Source organism: Pyrus communis, chromosome 10, assembly GCF_963583255.1.
Source record: "Pyrus communis chromosome 10, drPyrComm1.1, whole genome shotgun sequence".
Lineage (NCBI taxonomy): Eukaryota > Viridiplantae > Streptophyta > Magnoliopsida > Rosales > Rosaceae > Pyrus > Pyrus communis.
This window is the reverse complement of record NC_084812.1, coordinates 8,202,345-8,221,866: the sequence shown is the minus strand read 5'-3', so window position 1 is coordinate 8,221,866 and position 19,522 is coordinate 8,202,345. Positions and strand designations below refer to the sequence as shown.

The 19,522-nt window shown below is 38.9% G+C and overlaps 5 protein-coding genes across 6 annotated transcripts; 3 read left to right on the top strand and 2 right to left on the bottom strand.

Moving 5' to 3' along the window:
* The first annotated feature begins 30 nt into the window (after positions 1–30).
* Positions 31–2,679, top strand: LOC137748479 (uncharacterized). Its single transcript, XM_068488637.1, has 3 exons — positions 31–776; positions 1,487–2,054; positions 2,149–2,679. The coding sequence occupies exon 1, from the start codon at positions 194–196 to the stop codon at positions 773–775; it is 582 nt and encodes a 193-aa protein (XP_068344738.1). The 5' UTR covers positions 31–193; the 3' UTR covers position 776; positions 1,487–2,054; positions 2,149–2,679.
* Positions 2,680–3,190: 511 nt separating this feature from the next.
* LOC137747184 (folate transporter 1, chloroplastic) lies at positions 3,191–7,434 on the top strand. Of its 2 annotated transcripts, none has more exons than XM_068487233.1 (11): positions 3,191–3,596; positions 3,682–3,758; positions 3,940–4,033; positions 4,326–4,419; positions 4,889–4,962; positions 5,470–5,580; positions 6,297–6,368; positions 6,492–6,512; positions 6,732–6,799; positions 6,944–7,072; positions 7,304–7,434. In XM_068487233.1, the coding sequence occupies exons 1-11, from the start codon at positions 3,408–3,410 to the stop codon at positions 7,314–7,316; spliced, it is 942 nt and encodes a 313-aa protein (XP_068343334.1). In that variant the 5' UTR covers positions 3,191–3,407; the 3' UTR covers positions 7,317–7,434. The 2 variants fall into 2 exon arrangements, with proteins under 2 accessions (XP_068343334.1, XP_068343333.1); XM_068487232.1 differs by having other exon boundaries at positions 5,467–5,580.
* LOC137747183 (uncharacterized) lies at positions 7,166–9,934 on the bottom strand. Its single transcript, XM_068487231.1, has 4 exons — positions 8,837–9,934; positions 8,522–8,704; positions 8,197–8,438; positions 7,166–7,542 (listed from the first exon to the last, which is right to left on the bottom strand). Exons 1-4 carry the CDS (start codon positions 9,119–9,121, stop codon positions 7,293–7,295), a joined length of 960 nt encoding a protein of 319 aa, XP_068343332.1. The 5' UTR covers positions 9,122–9,934; the 3' UTR covers positions 7,166–7,292.
* A 152-nt stretch (positions 9,935–10,086) lies between these two features.
* LOC137747182 (uncharacterized) lies at positions 10,087–12,175 on the bottom strand. Its single transcript, XM_068487230.1, has 4 exons — positions 11,840–12,175; positions 11,380–11,562; positions 10,975–11,210; positions 10,087–10,616 (listed from the first exon to the last, which is right to left on the bottom strand). The coding sequence occupies exons 1-4, from the start codon at positions 12,128–12,130 to the stop codon at positions 10,364–10,366; spliced, it is 963 nt and encodes a 320-aa protein (XP_068343331.1). The 5' UTR covers positions 12,131–12,175; the 3' UTR covers positions 10,087–10,363.
* A 3,893-nt stretch (positions 12,176–16,068) lies between these two features.
* On the top strand, positions 16,069–18,855 carry LOC137747684 (proteasome subunit beta type-4-like). Its single transcript, XM_068487840.1, has 7 exons — positions 16,069–16,180; positions 16,266–16,330; positions 16,507–16,583; positions 17,166–17,295; positions 17,438–17,597; positions 17,698–17,883; positions 18,485–18,855. The coding sequence occupies exons 2-7, from the start codon at positions 16,269–16,271 to the stop codon at positions 18,596–18,598; spliced, it is 729 nt and encodes a 242-aa protein (XP_068343941.1). The 5' UTR covers positions 16,069–16,180; positions 16,266–16,268; the 3' UTR covers positions 18,599–18,855.
* The last annotated feature ends 667 nt before the right edge of the window (positions 18,856–19,522 follow it).

Sequence of the window (19,522 nt, the reverse complement as noted above, 5' to 3'; positions counted from 1 at the left end):
GTCCCCGTAGGGTTTAAGCCTGCAGGCTTCAGCGGGTTCCCACTCGCGCCATACCAGTCACTCTTCACTCTTTTTCTCAGAGCTTCAAAACCATGGACGCACCAACCTTCTGAAATTCTAAGCTCCGACGACAACCGCCATGCCCGGATAGCTTCCTCAAATTCCCTAAAATCGCATTCCCGGGCCCAAAAAAATGAGATATTTACGATTCATTTCCCCACATTTTTCCCGCATTCAAAATACGCTAAACCCCCCAAATCCTAATCCCATTTCGTCTCTCCAATCGAAGCCCCAAATTTTCTCTCATGTAGTGTGCAATTACACCACCGCTGTACCGGAGCAGAGGCCGCCGCCGTCCGAGTCGTTATCGGCGATCGCGGACGAGATCTCGGGCCTGACTTTGCTCGAAGTCTCGGACCTCACGGAGGTTCTGAGGGAGAAATTGGGGGTGAAGGAGATGCCGGGGATGGTGATGATGATGCCCGGGATGGGATTCGGCGGTTTGAGGGGGGCCGGAAAGGGCGGCGCGGCGGCGGCCAAAAGCGAGGAGAAGGCGGAGAAGTTGGTGTTTGATGTAAAGCTCGATTCTTTCGATGCTGCGGCGAAGATCAAGGTGATTAAGGAGGTGCGGACGTTTACGGATTTGGGGCTGAAGGAGGCCAAGGACTTGGTGGAGAAGGCGCCTACGCTGTTGAAGAAGGGGGTTACGAAGGAGGAGGCCGAATCGATTGTTGCCAAGATGAAGGAGGTTGGTGCCAAAATTTCAATGGAGTGAGGTAATGTCTGGAATTCTGCTCTTGCGTTTTGTGAACTGGAATTTGAATGTGTGGTGTGCATTGTAGTTTGGCATTAGGAGCTATAAACCCTTGAGCTTTTCGTTGTTTTTCGGGTATCATTAACCCGGAAAGTTTTGTAGTATGTTGGTTTCGAATTCCAGTTTTGGCCAATATGTTTAACAGTAAAGTTGGAAATGATGAGTTTGTCAATGGCGGATTAACTAAGCACTTGATTGACTTTTCACATAAATGAAGCCTTCCGGCTAGTCTTAGGCTATTTATTGTTCATATGTAAAGGTTACTGAGAATTTAGGGATGTTATATAGTACTATGAGTTTCGAGTCATGTCCCGAATCCCGTGTTCATCCAGTCTCTAAATAGTGAATAGGTTTCCTTGGTATTTAGGGCTTTATAGCATGACCTTGTTGGGGAGCTGGAGAATGTCATAGAAGAATTAGTAGGAAAATCTGTGTTTACCTTGGAAATTATTTGAGTGTCCAAACGTGCATACGGCTACACACGTCGGTTTTGCAGTACACATAAGTTGACAATAGTGTCACCTAAGCAGCCAAATCACTTGTCAATGGTTTCAGGAAATGGCTTTTGACAGCACTTGTTATCGTTGCACGTTACCGCACTCTTTTCTGGTTCGATGTGGTTATGCAACTTCAGTACCGGATGGTTTATATTTTCTTTTGGTGACTCTCCAGGAGGAGAGATGCCTGAAGAAGTTCAAGGTTTGGGTGGCAAGGATTGTTAAAATGTAGAGCGGTAAAATAGTGATTCATCACAGTGGAAGTGCAGTTAACCTAGTCTATTAGGAGACTATCGGGGATCTTCATGATGAAAAGCATTCGTTTTTTGAAAGGCATTCATCGATACAGCTGCTTCGCTCATCTTTCTTTGAGTTAGAATAATGTATCTGCACAAGTTTTGTTTCGATATGTTACATTCAGTCCTATCGTCTACTCCATTATGTTTACTTTACCAACTGTTGTAGACCCAACATTTTCGTAAATTGATTCACAAAGTTGAATTTATGATATCTACTTTGCTAAAGTTACACTGAGCATTTTGATAAATGGGTTCACAAAAATGATCTTGTTCCATGTGTGCACCTCAAAATTACAAGTCGATCGAACCGGAACCAAATGAAACTTCATCGACATTTTAGAGCTTTTCATGCTGCAGTCCATATCTCAAACAGATGACAAAGCATAGCTTTCCAGTTGTGGATTCCTGCCATGATGGTTAACAAAGTGTTTCCAACCTACACTGGTAAGGGCATGAATATTATTGCGGACTCTTGTGGCCTTAAACATCATCTTGATTCTTGTACTCACCACCAGCAATGTCGTATGCTGTGATCCAGATTCCTTGTTTAGGGTCCTCAGACGGGTTCAACAACGGCAGATGTGCGTTTCCACATCACAATCCTTCAACCTTAAGTCTGGCGTCACATCGGCTTTTCTGGCTTGCAAGACATGAGGGACAGTAGGTAATTATCCGAGAAACGGGTCGAGGGCCCACTTCCAACAACACCGATACTGTTCCCAACTTAGTAATTACTACTTGCACAATCCGTCAGGTGTGGGGTTTTGTTACCAAAGGCATCGGTGTTAGTTGAGGTGGGGTTAGGATATTTAAACTATTATTTCTCTTTTTGTATAGCCAATGTGGGACTCAACAGGATGGAGTGTCGGAGGCTTGCTACTGGTGGCAGGAGATGAGGAGGTACAGAATTTCCATAAAGCCAACTTAGTCCAAGTTCTTCTTGTTGTTCAGGCATTCCTTGTGCTGCAACGGCTTCTTGGGCTAGCACGGCAGTGTACGAGGCCGCAGGTTCTTGTCTTGTGAATGGTGGGAGATCATGAGGGACATTATTGAGGATAGACAATTTTGAATTGGTTAATTTTTTACATGAAAGCTTTCAAATTTGGCGTTATCCGAATCAAATTTGACATCCGAAGTCTCGTATACCAAAAACTTTCAAGACAATTTGTATTAGAATTGAAATGTATGTTAAAATTCAGAATCCCAAAATTTATTGAGGTTTCAAAACTTGAATTATCCTCGGGTGACTAATTTCACTTCGAAAGATAGGACCCAATTAGTTTGAAAATAAGCCTAGTCTAGACACTTCCCAACGACACCGTCTAAGTACTGGTTTGGTACTGATCTGCTTTTATAAAAATTAATTATAAAAAAAAAAAAAATTGAGCTAAAAAAAGTGTTTGGTAAATATTTAAAAACAGTTTATTTTCATAGTTTTGGGTGAAAAAAAGTTGAAAACATGAAGCAACAAAAATAAATTTATTCTCACATCACAACAAAAATAATACTTTTTTCTTTTTAAAACACAGCAATACCAAACCGGATGTTAGCCACGTTGCACACACAACGGCACGGTCTGGGTCACAGCTGAGGGCACTGGAGAGTCGAGAGGCAAAGCCAGCCACTTCGTTCCTCGTCAGTTGTCACCGGTAAAATACCTGGCGGTTTCGATTTAAAATCGTAAAACGACGACGTCGCGGTCGATTGCCGAGAAAACCCTGCTCGCTTCACTCTTCAGAACTCAGAGCTGCACAACTTAGAGTACAGTTCGTCTACTAAATCTGTCGTGAAATACAAATGTCGTCGGCCTCGCAGTGGCAGTGGGAAACCGCCACCGCCGGCGCCGTCGCAGGATTCGCCACCGTCGCTGCCACGCATCCCCTCGACGTTGTCCGTACCAGGTTTCAAGTCAACGACGGTCGAGTCTTGAATCTTCCGACTTACAAGAACACGGCTCACGCCATTTTTACCATTGCTCGAGCGGAGGTAAAAATCTATCCTCCTGCAAACGCCCCAGGGGTTTTTTTTTGTCAGATGATGATTTGGGATCACACTTCTTTGTGTTTTACAGGGCCTGAGAGGACTCTACGCAGGCTTCTCTCCTGCGGTTCTAGGTTCCACTGTTTCATGGGGTTTATATTTCTTCTTGTAAGTAGAAATGTATGGTTTTTCTAGTATAAAATTGGAGCTTTTTTATTTGATAAATATTGAGATATCAAAGGGGTTCGACTTTCGCAATGCAGTTGAAATTGGGTTGCTTTCAATTTTGGTCTTTTCATTGTTTTCAGAAGGAAGTTATGAGTGAACCGAAAACTTCTGTTGTATGTAGCTATGGAAGAGCAAAAGAAAGGTATTCTAAGGACAGGGAAAAGCAGCTGAGCGCTGGCCTTCATCTTGCTTCTGCAGCAGAAGCTGGTGCTTTGGTGAGTCTTCTGCTAACTTCGAATAATATGATTGTAGAAAATGTTAATGGAACGTTCGGTTGTTAATTATCAAAGTTTTATGCAATCCTGCTTGTCAGTTCTATCTGCATATTGCATATCGTGCCTATCATTGTTAGTTATCCAACTTTTTGTATGCTGAAATCAAGACACCATTGGAGGGTGGGAAGTTAGGAAATCACATTTATATGTTTCTTTCTAATACTTTTAGAAGGTAGCCAGACGTTTAGTGGATGGTTGCCTATAGATGATAGCTATGTTGTGATTTTGTCAGGTTTCTTTGTGCACGAATCCTATTTGGCTTGTAAAAACAAGATTGCAGCTTCAGACTCCTCTCCATCAAACTCGACCATATTCTGGGTTTTATGGTCTGCTTCTTATCTTACTTTAACTTGATAGGAATGACTGCAATATCCCCTTTTTAGTTCGTTCGGCTCACTTACTAGTTTGTTGCATGCTAAATATTCCTTATTTGTTAATTTGTGCTGAAAATAAACTATTATTGATGAGGACTTCTAGAATTGGAAGATAACCAATTTTATAAGATTGGTCTGATTGACTATAAAGTAAGACATAGACGATATGACAGGATTGTAATTGTAATGAAGTTTGCTTTGCTTTGACGCTAACTTGTGTTTAGAAAGATGAACATAATGATATCAAGCATATACCAAACTTAAAACTTCCCGGTTCAAGGGAATTTGCAATATCTATCACCTAAAAACTTTTGCTCAATCATCTGTGACATGTCTGTTTTAGAGAATTTTTCTTCATGTACTTATGTTCACAACCTTTGTTTTACTTCACTTTCTAATTTTTTTTTTTTTCATATCTCAGATGCCTTAAGAACCATAATCAGAGAGGAAGGGTGGGCTGCGCTTTATAAAGGCCTTCTTCCCAGTCTCTTTCTGGTATGCTTTTTGTCTATGATCTTATTGTGTTTTTAATATGACTCTCTTTGTACAGCTTTTGTAGTGGATTTGGGGTTACTTTCTTGTCTCCCCACAGACACTAACAGCCTCTCTGTACAGCTTGTATGCATCACTAATTCACTACAAAAAAAATACCATATTCATAGTTGTGATGTCATGAAATGATTGTGGCAATTTATACTCGAGTTAATCTTCATATTTTGTTGAATATTTGAGTTAATCAATGCAAAAGGAAACTGAAGAAACATGTGAAGAATTTGTTATGGAAAAATATGGGAGTATCTGACATATCTAATGATTTACAATGCCGAGCGGAGAGATGGAAGTGCTTCTGGCGTTTATTTTGTATTTCTAAATTTAATTGCATGTTAAGACTATACAAGTGCATTTGCATTAGAGTATACACATGTCTCAATTGTGCCAAAAAGTTTCCAGTCTTTAATGCTTTAGAATTTGCAGCTTACAGTCTTCTTATTGTTTCAGCAGGTTTCTCATGGTGCTATTCAATTCACAGCATATGAAGAACTCCGTAAAATCGGTGTTGACTTCAAGTCTAAAAAAAGCAGAACGCATTCTGGAAGTGCTGATACAGTGCTGGTATTTATAGAATGGCTCTATTTCCGTCTATACATCGAGAACTTCTGGATTTTTTTACTTACATTCCCATATCTTGTATAGTTCGCTATAGTGGTCCTTTTTGGATGTTGGAAAATTTGTCCTCTAGTCATTGGTTAGGATTCACTGCTCCAAATGAAGAAATCCCAGATTGGTGGGGAAATGAGATTTGTTCTACAAATTCGTAAACAAGAAAGAAAAAAAAATGTGGATATTTGGGTAATAACAGGATTTGGATTATACTATAGTACGCATCTTCTGCTCAATATACCTGCCCATTCATAATTGAGAAAAACACACATTCCTCGTGCCTGTTCAACTCCTCTATCTATGGTGTTAACATCGCAGCATGTTAAAGAGTGCCGTAGGATTATACACTACATATTTCACGAATGGGAATCCATCTTATCAAATCATCATCAGTTTAATTTCTTTTCATCTACACTTGCACTCACAGGGGAACAGTCGTTCAACTTTTTGTCCACTTTAGTTCATCTGAAGAATTTGGAACTTTTGCTTTATTGATTTACTTAGTTGAGCATATTAAATTCCTGACGATGCATCTAGGAGAAGTATAAGTATTTGCACAGCTACTGCAATGTAGACCACCATTTGTTGCACGGTAATATATGTTTGTTGCTCTTTTGCCAATTAGCAGCCTGGTTACGGAATCTTATGGCCCATTGATTTTTGCACAGAATTCAGTTGACTATGCAGCATTGGGTGGATCATCTAAAGTTGCGGCCATTCTTTTATCATATCCATTCCAGGCACGCATAAATACATATTATTAGCTCTGGTGTAAAATTCTTCTAGATGTTCATTTCAATTTTTTATTATTACTTATGCAGTTTCGATGACCTGGTTTTTTTTTTCTTTTCATGTTTTTTCAGGTGATACGATCTCGATTGCAGGTTGGTATATCCATATATTTTTCCTCTTTACTTGGTCTCAATATGTGCAAGTTTCTCCAGTCTGAAACAGTTTGAGCTTTTATTATCATGATGGGTTCAGGAAGATAACTGAAATCCCTTTTTACGTAACTTCTGAAGTTGCCCCTTGTGATTCTACATGTTTTATTCACTCGTATTCCTTGTTAATGATTGGAACTTTCTTATGTCTCATTTTGCCAGCAACGACCTAGTAGCGAAGGAATTCCAAGATATATGGATAGCTGGCATGTAGTAAGGGAAACTGCACGGTAAGGATGAAATTTACTCTGGAAAAAGAAAAAAAGAGACTAGTTATTGAAGGCATTAAGTTGGTCTTATTCGATAAACTCCCCTTTGATTTTGTCTCGGATGCTAACTTCTCTATTTCCATATCTTCCTGCTGCGGCTTGTAGGTTTGAGGGCATTCGAGGTTTCTACAAGGGAATCACACCAAATCTTCTGAAAAATGTTCCTGCTGCTTCGATCACTTTTACTGTATACGAAAATGTACTGAAATTTCTAAAATTGGCTAGAACGAATGAGTAAGGTTCTTCTCTTCATCCCCAATTTTGAGTACTCTTTCTACATCAAACATTATTTCAGTTGAAATTTCAAAAATTAAGAGTATCGGAAGGTATTTTTGGAAAAAGCATGTAAATAGTTGTGAATCGTATCACTATCGGACAAATACTTGCAAATGTCATACATTGTATTAACATTGAAAAATAGGTAAGGCAAAACTCTCACTTAGACTGGCAAACTCTATTCTGTAGAAAACTTGCGTAGGAAGGAAAGAATCTCGTCGGAGACTTCTTGAGCTTTCTCTTGCTGGATACAATGGTGGCCGTCTAAGATCACGACTTCCAGGTTCGGCACAAGACTCTTGAAAACACTTCCTTTTACATATTCCATTGTGCCCAGAACTTCAATACCAATGTCTTTGTCACCCACAATGAACTTTGCTGGAACATTAATCTTTGAACCCTGCCATGGCCCCATGAGCTCCCAGTACCTGTTTCCATTTCCAAAGTTAACAGCTGTCAAAAATTAGCAATAGCCATTGAATACTATCGAACGTTATGACCTGAGACTAAGTAGAGTATTAAAGTAATTGAGCATATCAACAATACGGTGCAAGCTAAATCAAGCGTGTGAAGTGATTGGTAAAGTTGATTTCTATGTTTGAAGCCCACAGATTAAGAGAACCGGACCATTCGATTTCAATCATATGACTCTAATTAGTCAATTCTACTGGCCCACTTTACAAAAATCCAAAAACTTGAACAGTCCGAATTTTTTTTTCTCTCTCTTGAATGGTCCGAATCTCTTGGTCTACGGCCTCCGGACATAGAGATCAGGAGTGGATCTCATTTTGAATTAAGCACACCCAAGCCCTTCGGTTTGTAGGGGAAACCCGACCCAAAATTCAACCCATTTTGGTTGGTAGCAAATCAAATCACCAAATCAAAACCTAAAAGCCATTGAAGATTCTTTAGGGTTGACAATTGCAATTAAGCCAGCCCCAACACCAAACCAAACCGCGTGAAGAGAGATTAGGTCAGGTCACGTTCAAAGAGACAGGTGCAACAGGTAAACCAAGCCCGTGACATTGGAGTGGAAGATTCGAACTTAGGTGCATAGACAAGACCAACATGGCTATACTTACATTTCAATTGTACGAAAATAATTGAGAGCACCAGTGAAGCCAGATTCCTCAAACTTTTGAGCATAGACTTGGAGGTCCTCTTCAGAAATCCATGGCGGCAACACTGCCGGTGTCTCCAGATAATCGATTATCTCCATTCCACGAGGAGCCACCAGATAATCTGTCTTGTTATACAGCAGGAACTTCTTCATCACCGTCAAATAATCGTATCTCGCAAACGATTTTTCTGCTCTTCCTGGCTCCTACACCATAGAAAATCCAATCATAAAAACACGCATTTGGTAAGACACAATTTCTACATGTTTGTGTTTAGCTGTAAAAGAACCTGAAACTGATGAATGTAACACCCCTCGGCAAACAGCTGCCTCATCGAATCAGAATTCCTGGTGCTTGAAGACCTTTCGAAGTATGGAGCAGATAGTGCAACGACGGCCTTGACTCTCTCGGGCTTGAGAAGGCTCAGGTGCCAAGCTGCAATGGCTCCATAGTCATGTCCCACCACAAATGCCTTTTCCAACAAGACACACAAACGATCAAACTCTCTTGCTAAAAACCCAACTCTCCGCTTTGTTAGATCGTAGTTCAAATCTCATGAACAACAATTGTTAAGTAAAAGAAACAATCAGAGAGAGAGAGAAACCTGTTGTCCACCAAAATGATCAAGGAGGCCAACAAGGTCGCCGACGAGGTGGAGAATGGAGTAGGAGGTAGGGTTGAGAGGGGCGTCGGTGTCGCCATAGCCTCTCATGTCAGGAGCAACAACATGGTAGCCATGCTTAGCCAAGAAATCGATCTGGTGGCGCCACGAATACCATATTTCCGGGAAGCCGTGGAGGAGAAGCACCAGAGGCCCTGTCCCTTGCTCCGCTATGTGCATCCATATTCCATTAGTTTTGATCCTCTGGTGAGTCACCTCATCATTCATATTTCCTGAGAGAGAGAGAGAGAGAGAGAGAGAGAGAGAGAGAGAGACAGACAGACAGAGACAGAGACAGAGAGAGTGCACTATTCTATGTACAACTTGCAGAAAAATGATTGGGAGGTTGGTGACTTGAACATTCTGGTTGTCAAACAGTCAAAGATGACAAATTTGAATCAGACCAGAGAAGGGTAACGTATCAAATGCTCCAACTTGAGTTATGGTGTAGAAAGGTACAATTTGTTGACCCAATTACTAATTTTATGTAAATGTGATTAAACTAGTTGGTCGGTGTATACCTTCTTATATTTAAGTTCAAATCTCCTTTTAAATAAATTAATATAGTTTAAAATATCGCCTTGTAAAAAGAATATACTAATTAAGGATGATTTCATTTACTTAAATTTTAGTGCTTTTCTATGTCATTTTCCTAGTACTGACATCCAAGAATTTTGCTTCTTTCTTGTATAGAAAAGTGTTTTAGTTATGGTTTTTTCTGTGTTTCACCATGCCCTTGTGATTATATTTTGGAAATGCGACATCTGCTTACATCATAATATTTTTTTCTTTTTCGTTTTGATTTGGGTTTTCATATCACGGATTGTTCTCTCTGTGTACATATTAAGGGATGATTTTTTAACCAAAATGGTCTTTGAGATTAGCATAACTCTTCATTTTGGTCCTTGAGATTTAAAATCAATAAAATTGGTATTTTGTTATTTTGGTCTTTTATTTAATAGAGATTTTCATGGAATGACGGAAATGATTGATTGTGGACAAACTCAGAGACCACTTCTATAGTTTTCAAATCTCAGGGACCAAAGTGAGAAGTTATGTCAATCTCATAAACTATTTTGACTAAAAAGACAGCCATATAGGATTGCATTGAACTGATTTATACTGAACAGTAAATTGTATTGGATTGTATTGTAATGTGTCAAGTTTCTGAACTTCTTTTGTGGAACAAGGTTTATATCCTTCCTCAAACTAACTAGTTGATTTTTTATTGTAATTGAATCCAAAGAAGTTTACAGAACTTCTCACTTTAATCCTTAACATTGAAAATTGATCGATGTCATCCTCGATGATATGATCCGCATCAATGTTGTCCCTACCCTAGAATTCCATGAAAACTTCACCAATAGCAATCACATGAGGTTATAAACAGATTTCTAACGTGTCTTAAGAAGAACAATAATTATACAGAATGCAGAAATTATCATTGACGCAGAAACACACTAACACGTTTCACTGATCTGCAGGATGTTCACGGAGGAAGGAAAGTATTTGGCTGGAGACTTCTTGAGGGTTCTCTTGTTGGATGAAATGGTGGCCGCCCACAATAACCACCTCAAGGTCCGGGACAAGGCTCCTGAACTTATCACCTTGCACAAATTCACTTGTTCCACCTGATTTAAACCCGAAGTCTTTGTCGCCGATCATGAACTTCACGGGTACCATGATTTTCGATCCTTGCCAGGGCGCAAGCAGCTCCCAAGTCCTGTTTATCATGGTAAGTAGTATCACTATCAACCAACAAAACAAAAAGACCAAAAAGGAAGACAGGACAGGAGGGTTGGCTCCATTTTAAGCGAAGATAAGTTAGTTAGAGCAGTGTGTTCTCCCGTCTACACCAAGTTCGAATCACCCTTTCCCCAGTTTAGATTAGTTTAGAATATCACTCAGAATCAAAAAAAATATTCTCTGGTTTTCTTGGATATAGAAGCCGGTAACTCGAGTATATTCTAATTGCAATTTGGATTAGAACAAGTCTTCAAGCATATGGTGGTTGTACCTAAGGCATATTTTTGAAGAACAATTTCAGCTTGAGAATACACAGAGAAATTTCTATAACTTACAGATCCATTGCGCGATAGTAGTTCAAAGGACCGGTGAATCCAGACTCCTCAAATTTTTCGGCAAAGACCTGGATATCCTCTTCAGTAAGCCATGCCGGCAGTGAAGATTGTGTCTCCAGGTAATCGATAAACTCCATGTCCGGAGGAGCTATCATATTATTGGTTATCAACAGGAACTTCTTCATCACCGTCATATAGTCATACCTCGCGAACGCTCTCTCCGCTCTTCCCGGTTCCTTCTCAGCCAAGAAACAATAATTAAGTGAGATATGCATACATATATTTGTTAGATTGAGAATTTGGACCACACATTCAGGTAAGAACCCAATCAATGACAGTCTGACAACATAAATATTTCGGGTGGGTGCGGAGTTTGATACAAACATCTGGAGAGAAAGGAAGTACCTGGAATTGAATTACATGACATCCTTCACCAAAAATTTGTCTTATGGCTTCGGTAGTTTTGGTTGTTGGAGATCGTGGAAAGTATGGAACTGAGAGATTAACCAGCGCTATGACTCTATCAGGCCTAAACAAGCTCAAATTCCAACCAGCAACTGCTCCCCAATCATGTCCCACCACATATGCCTTCTCAAATCACAAACCATTACATACGATTCTCAAAAATCCTTAAACCCCTCACATACATAACAACATGGATATGTTCATATAAAGTTTTAAATTTTCTTTAATTGAGGTTCGACAAAGGAAAATGATTTCCGCACAACTCTTTTCTCTTTCAACAGAACCTGTTTATTTTTGCCCCTTTGTTCTTTGTTTGATTTTATTCAATCGAAATGTCAGAATATACATGGGAGGAAAAAGTCGTGCGGAGATCATTTCATGTTGAAAAAAAGCTTCTCACCTTTTGTTGACCAAAATGATCAAGTAGGCCGATGAGGTCTCCAACTATGTGGAAGATGGTGTAGGAGTTGGGGTTGAGAGGAGCGTCAGAGTCGCCGTAACCTCTCAAATCCGGCGCCACCACGTGGTAGCCGTTTTCCGCCAAGTATTCGATCTGGTGGCGCCAGGAATACCAGAGTTCTGGGAAGCCATGAAGCAAGAGAACCAGAGGACCTGTCCCTTTTTCTGCTACATGAAGCCATATTCCGTTGGTTTTGATCCTCTGGTGATTCACCTCTATCATGAAATCCATGGTTGTGAGAGAGAGAGAGAGAGAGAGATTGAGAGAGAGATTGGTCAATGGCCTGCGGAATGATGAAGATGCTACTATACATAATTTTTTAAAAGTAGTTTTAACAAATATTTTCGATATTGTTCATTTTTAACGAAAATGCTATTTTTACTTTAAAAAGTCACTCATAGTACAATTCAATTACAACATATTTTTATCATTTTGATTAAAACTTAAAATTTTCAAACCCATTTTATTAATTTTCCTTAATTTGATTGTTTAGTCGTCAAAGGGTTTTTGTAGGTAGATTTAAAGGCAATAGTGTAATAGTAAAAGATGAAAACTTTGAGACGGCCTAAATTAATTGGTTTAGCACCAAATAAACTTTGTCAAAAATTATTTTGTACTTTATAATCTTTATGATTGCTCCGTTTTTAAGGGTTAATTACACCTAGTACCCTTAGCGATGTGGAGCCAAAGTCAATATAGGCAGCCTTTGAAGATTCTGCAAAATATTGAATTACTTTCCGGGTCAGAACAATGTGCTTGTTCCCTCGCACTCAAGGTAGAATCTCCCTTTCCACTTAGTAAGCTGTTCTGCAGGCTATCGGGGCTGCTCTACAGTGGCGGCTTTGTGATTCTCTCCCTTCTTCTCGTACTCTTTTCAAAGTGATTGAAACCAAAAACGGAACAGTCGCAGCAGTCCTAGTAAACTCGGCATCGGCTGCATTGTTTTCATATTGGTTTTTATGCCTTTGCTTCCTCAGTTTTCTCTTAAGACTTCCATTCACGTTTGGTTTATTATTTAGTGGATTAGTTTGGCGCTGCAGATGCTCTTCTTCCTCATCTACTCCTCTTCCTTCTTTTTGGTGTCCACCTTCTTTTTCAGCGCATCTAGGCACGATGTGTCTGCCTTCTCGTCCGCAATCTTTATGAGTTTCTTCTCGCCCAACAGAGTGAAAGCATTGGCGAAATTCGCCATAGAGGGCTCAATAAGGCTTGACTTGTAGTGGTTCTCATCATAAGATCAGAATACATGAGAAGAAGGGTTTGGCCTCTCTCTGCGCGGGTGCGCGCACACACACACGAGTCGGTTATAACTTCATCCCCAACGAGAACCATAAAAGACTTTATTCCATGAGCAAAATGGACAAATTTGGATAAGGAACGAAGATAATTTGATTTTTGTTGAATTTTTAGATTACAAACGTTTGGATCTTTCTTAAGCAACGCACAAAATGATCATTGTTGCTTGTAAATTAATTTTATTTAACCCACTAACGCTTTGTCAAATACAAAGTGTTCAGTTTCACAGTCTACTATTGTTCCACAAGAATTTTAACTAGACGTTTCTCCCTCTGTCCCTCATATGTTGTCCTTATTGCCAATTGGCAGGCACAAAGTTGAGAGACTCCACCACCCTTCTATCACTAGTAGTTACTTGGAAAGACAAACTTTTTCCTTCCAAACCTCCTCCAGTCTGCCGGTTTTGTCCCCAGTTACGCGTCATTTGTATCCAACCAGTGCTCGAGCCTGTTACTTTTACATCAACCACTTCACCAGCCCTCCAACGTTGTGTACCAACACAAGTAGGAAATTAGGGCGCCCACCGAGATAGAACTTGATCCCTCCCCTCTTAGAGCATGACACTAGTTGAAAGTGAACAGGGACTATTCCAGCGGCCGCGAAATTTTCAGTCTTTAGAAACATCGGTTGGGACAAATCAAAGTACTTTGAAGAAGCATTGCACCAATTTGCACTAGGATTTTTTGGACGGAGGACACAAGTTGGTTGCTGTTACTTTGATGGTGCCTGGTAGGCACCATTTTGGATCATACACGCACGTAACCTCGAAACAAGCCCCGCAAGTTTGGCCATTGTTGAAGAGAGCAGAACTTAGGGCTGTCGTTTCCACCCCGTATCCTTGTTTGTTGGTATCAGTGTATCCACAAGCTCCCCGCTAATCAAAGTTGGATGCATGAAAGATCCAAAATTAGTAAGCACTACAGATAAATTTGGATTAGTATATAGTTGGCATATTAATACAAAAACGGACGTATTAGGTTTAGGGTTGACTAATATTATACGTGATCGAAGGTTCATGATCGATCCAATTCTTTGTGCAATGTTTATGTCAAACTCTATGATTTGATGACCTATTTATATTGTTTAAATAAGGGAATTTGTATAGTTGGATAATACGTTTAATCATGAAATTTTAGTCATATATACAAAAACCGAATAAAGATATGTTGAAGAGAGATACATTGCCTTAAAACAATATAATTTTGTCCATAAAATAAGAGAGCGAGAATCCAGGTGTATAACATTGCTGTATCATTTAAGAAAACTCCTGAATTATTAACCAACTAGGCTACGCCTAGTCTAATTTTGTTTCTTGCAACTATTTTTGGATTTGGTATTATTTGAATTTGGCTAAAGAAACACATCATGGGGCATGCATGTGTTTAGGTCAGTTGGATAAACGTGGTTTACCACCAGTTGTCCTTCTTTTTTAAAAAGGAAAATAGGGCTTCTATGACTTCTATTGCAAAAAAGTTTAGTTCAAGTAAGAACTATGAAAGTTTAATAAAATTTGTTACAAGACTGCAAATTCCACGGCATTCAGGAAATATCCGCCTCTGCCACCTCCGCTTGCTGCGAACAATTGACATAAACCTTGGCATCAGATTGATGGTTCATCCAATCTCAGCGTCGGCGCCATCTACAATCCTTGCCTGCATTGGAGACTATCAATCCACCTATTAAGCTGATCTTTATGCTTCTGGGATTGATATTTAGGCTTTTGGGGCTGCTTGACAGTGGCGGATTTGTCATTCTCTCCCTTCTTTTTCTCATACTCTTTCAAAGTGCACGATGCAGAAAACTTGTTCTCAGCAGGAACAATCACAGTAGTACTTGTAACCTCAGCAGCTGCCGCATTGTTGTCGTCTTGGTTTCTTTCCAACTTCTTCTTTAGTTTTCTACGAAGACTTCGTTCACATTTGGTTTTTTATTTTTCAACTGGATTTCGCGGTGCAGACGCTCTTTCTCCGCTGCCTCCTTCTTTGCAATCGCATTCTTCTTCTTCAAGGCTTCTAGAAGCGAAACATCTTCCCTTTCATCAACCACCTCGATGAGTTCCTTGACATCTTCGCTTTCGCTCTCGCCCAACAGAGCAAAAGCGTTTGGCAAATTTAGCCATGGTCAGAGCCCAAAGGGTTTTTCGGACGCAGCACGGCTTGAGTTGTAGTGTCTCTGCTCCTATGCTCAGAGTACAAGTGAAAGAACGGTTTAGCTTCTCTCCACATATAGGCACTCAAAAAGACTCACTACTTGTTTACTTGCTACACAAGGAAACTCAAATTCAAATCCTAATCTGAAAAGGGAAAACTAAAACCAAATCCTGATTGAAACTCAAGAACTATTACAACTAGGAAAGACAAAGAAAGTTACCATTATCCTTATGCGTCAAGGAAAACCGAACTTCCCAAAAACAGGAAAACAACACGAAACTGGAGAGTATATACAAGGATAAACCAAAACGAACTACGTAACATAATCCTTCCAAAATATGACTTAAAAAAAAAACTTAACATAAGAAAGATATTCGGGAATAGATCTGGTGACATGTTCTTTTTAATGTTTTAATTTCTATCCTTAATATTAAAGTCAAAGAGTGAATGACCGAAAGAACGAAACTCAGTTCTTGATTATCAATTGACTAAAAGATCCAACCTCATACAGAAGTGCGGGTGGCAAAGATTCACATGTTATTACTTTTTAAAACAACACACTCGTTTTTTTTCAATGAACTGGGCTGATGGACTGTTGGGCCTAAAGTTTTAGTACATTTTCATCTGGGCTTTTCAAACCTTAAGCTGATTCGGATTTGCAATTTCTTGAAAAGAAAAATAAAAGTTTTATTTGTACCCTTTTATTTTTATTTTTGGTCAGAAACTCATTCAAAATTACGAAAGAAGCCCACATCACAGGCCGGAGCAAAATACAACGGAACAGAGGTGCTGGAAAAAACTGCGATTTCAAACTCCCTGAAAACAAAAAACGAGTGTAAGTTTGGAGCAACCTTCGATTTCCAAATCCCAGATTACTGTTTAGTTACTTTGATTTTAACTTTCTAATTATCTTTGAGCAGTTAATGGAGTCGACCCAATCCAAACCCGGCCTACTGTGCAATCCCGAAGGCTCGCAGAGAACCCTGTATGCTTTCCTAACGTTTGATTTTTAAGTTTTTCTGTGCATTTTTGGTGTATGGGGATTTGGGTAACTGGGGTTTTGCGGATTTAGCTTTTTGTATGAAAATTTCAATCCTTTAATTTTTAATTTTGTGTTTTTATTTTTAATTTTTTTTAATTTTATAATTTGTTTGATTGAAGGTACCCATATGTAACTGGTACATCTGTTGTGGCTCTCAAGTATAAAGATGGAATTTTGATGGCTGCTGATATGGGAGGTTAGCTTCCAATTCCATTACCCTTGCATCACAAAAGCAAGTTTTGATTTTTATTTTTGGGTCCATTATTTGATTTAGCTTCTTGTTTGGTTACGGAAAATTAAGATTTGATGTTAATGCTGAGTATATATTGTTCCTGGTGTTTGAAAAAAGTGGGATTCTTTCCGCCATTTCTCTTTAGCTTCTTGTAGTGAAAATTGTGGTGAAATCTTTGGAGTTGTTCGTGTAGGCTTGTCGTATTTGTGTCACTTTATCTGAAGGAGAAACAGTTCAAATGCGAGTCTTTTCAAAGTTAGATACATTAGTTTTTGTGTTCTTGTACAGTGCCCCGCTCCGGCTCTTAATGGTCAGACTGGATTTTTAGATCACCTAATGTGGTTTTCATGTGTCTGTTGAGGTTTTCTTACAGTATCTCCTATTTTTACGTTATGGTTATGGCTTTTTCAGTCATAGACATCATATATTTTTTTAGCGTTGGGGATCCTATTGTTCATGACTCAAAAGTTAGACGCCCATGTATGTTCCTTTTTATGTGTCTATTGAGGTCTCTTAACAGTATCAAAATGATGGACGTGTTGATAGGTTCTTATGGCTCTACCCTGCGATACAAGAGTGTGGAAAGAATGAAGCCAATTGGAAAGCATTCTCTTCTTGGTGCAAGTGGAGAAATAAGTGACTTTCAGGAGCTCTTACGTTATCTTGATGAACTTGTGTAAGCATTATTGAATAAGAAAAATTAAGAAAATAAGCGTTTGGCTACCTTCTATAATGTTTCCATTGTGATTTTTTCTATGCTTCTTTTATTATTTGAAACAGTTGGTTTAGGATTATTCATTTCGATTTTCTGGTTGTAGCCTGTATGACAACATGTGGGATGATGGGAACTCTTTGGGACCTAAAGAGGTGCACAACTATTTGACCCGTGTGATGTACAATAGGCGTAACAAGTTCAATCCATTGTGGAACTCTCTTGTCCTCGGTGGAGTGAAAAATGGACAGAAGTACCTTGGCATGGTAGACCTCCCTTAATCCTTCCCTTAACACATTGTAGTGTGCTGTGTGCATCCTGAATCAGTTGACTTAGTTGCTTGTCATACTTTTTATCTTTATTCAGGTTAGCATGATAGGTGTAAATTTTGAGGACAATCATGTGGCTACGGGATTTGGAAATCACCTTGCACGGCCTATTCTTCGTGATGAGTGGCATGAGAACTTGACTTTCGAAGAGGCTGTAAAGCTGCTGGAGAAGTGCATGCGTGTCCTTCTCTATCGAGATCGGTCTGCTGTGAACAAGCTTCAGGTAGTGATTACTTAAACGTTATTTTCTGTCTTTTGGCACCCTATAATAATGACAATGTTATAAGTTACTGATTTCATAGTTTTTAGGCTGTTAAGAACAGCTTAGATCTTTTTGCTAGCAATTCCTGTGGGAATTCTTATCTGTCTATCGGTTTATTTTCTTTAACGGGCATATAAATCCGCCTGTCTGTCGTCTTTGATGTTTTTCGGCATTTATAAACCTTGCTATTATTGTCCATGTAAGTTCTCATATCTCTCTCTGTCTTTCACACACGTGCACGTCCAAATATTTCTTTTTGCTAAAGATTTGTCGTTCTGTAGTTATGTGAGACAATCTACAGTACTAGGAGTATGCTTCCTCCTTGTCTGCGCTCATTTTTTAGTGCAGGAAGTGTTCTAGATTGAGGTTGAGGAAGTATATAATTGTTTTATTTCTACACATTTTCTTACACTTTTCGAAATGATTATAACTGTAGTGGGAAAGTCTTTGCGTTCAAAAATTAGTATCCTTAGTAAATTGAGGACTTCCTACTAATTTATTGTCACCCTTGAACATGCATCGGTACTAGTAAGATGACACATTTTAAACTTGGTAATTGCAGATAGCTAAAATCACAGAAGAAGGCGTAACAATTTCACAGCCCTACTCTTTGAAGACATTCTGGGGTTTCTCTGCGTTCGAGAATCCAACATTGGGTGCTGAAGGATCGTGGTAGAGAGCCAACTAGGAGCTACTGTTTGATGCATTTCTCGAGTTGTTGGAAGGCATTGTGCTCAATGTGTGCTAAATTGAACAACTTTCCCTGAAGCATTGCATGTTCAAGACAAATTGTAGACCTTGAAAGACGAAAGAGATTCATAGAATTTCACTTCCAGAGTTGCCCAGAAAATAAACCAGAACCATAAGATGGTCGAGATTTTCGCTCTCTTTATGTTACATTGGAAGAAATTATTTTTATCATATATTTCATTACCCTCAATAATTGCACTGCGCACTACATTTCATGCTAAATACGTGAAAGTAAATTAGTTTGTTATGAACACAACTTTCATTTCTTTTCGCATGAATTTTATCTTTTTTGTGTGAAATTTTAACGTGATAGTTAACCATAAATGCACAAGAACAAAGTTTTCAAACAAAAAATTTTGTTTTTCTGAAAATGTTTGAGTCATAGATTTAGTTCAGATTCTTGTTAAGATATTGGAGGAAATTAAATTAATATGTTTAGTTTCATTTTGAAATAGGCTTAGGAGTGTATTGGAATAAAATTCTGTGAAATTTTAAATAGAGTTTTATCATGCACGAACTATATCTCCAAATAACATCATCAATTTAGTGATATTTTGGACTCGTCCACAGCCAATGGAAATATCGTTTTGTTGTTTCAATTTCTTCTACAGATTCCATGTGGACTTTTAAGTGAATTCTCACGAAATCTAGGATAGATTAGTCTTCTTGTTCCAATTTCTTCTACAAATTCCATGTGAACTTTTAAGTTAATTCTCTCAAATTCGGGGCTAGGTTTATCAAAACCTAACATACACAATTACAAGATAAGACATTGGGAGAAGCTAATTTAAAGCCTAACATTTTAAGTTTTAACCAAGAATTGGAGAATGTACTGTATATCTATTCAATG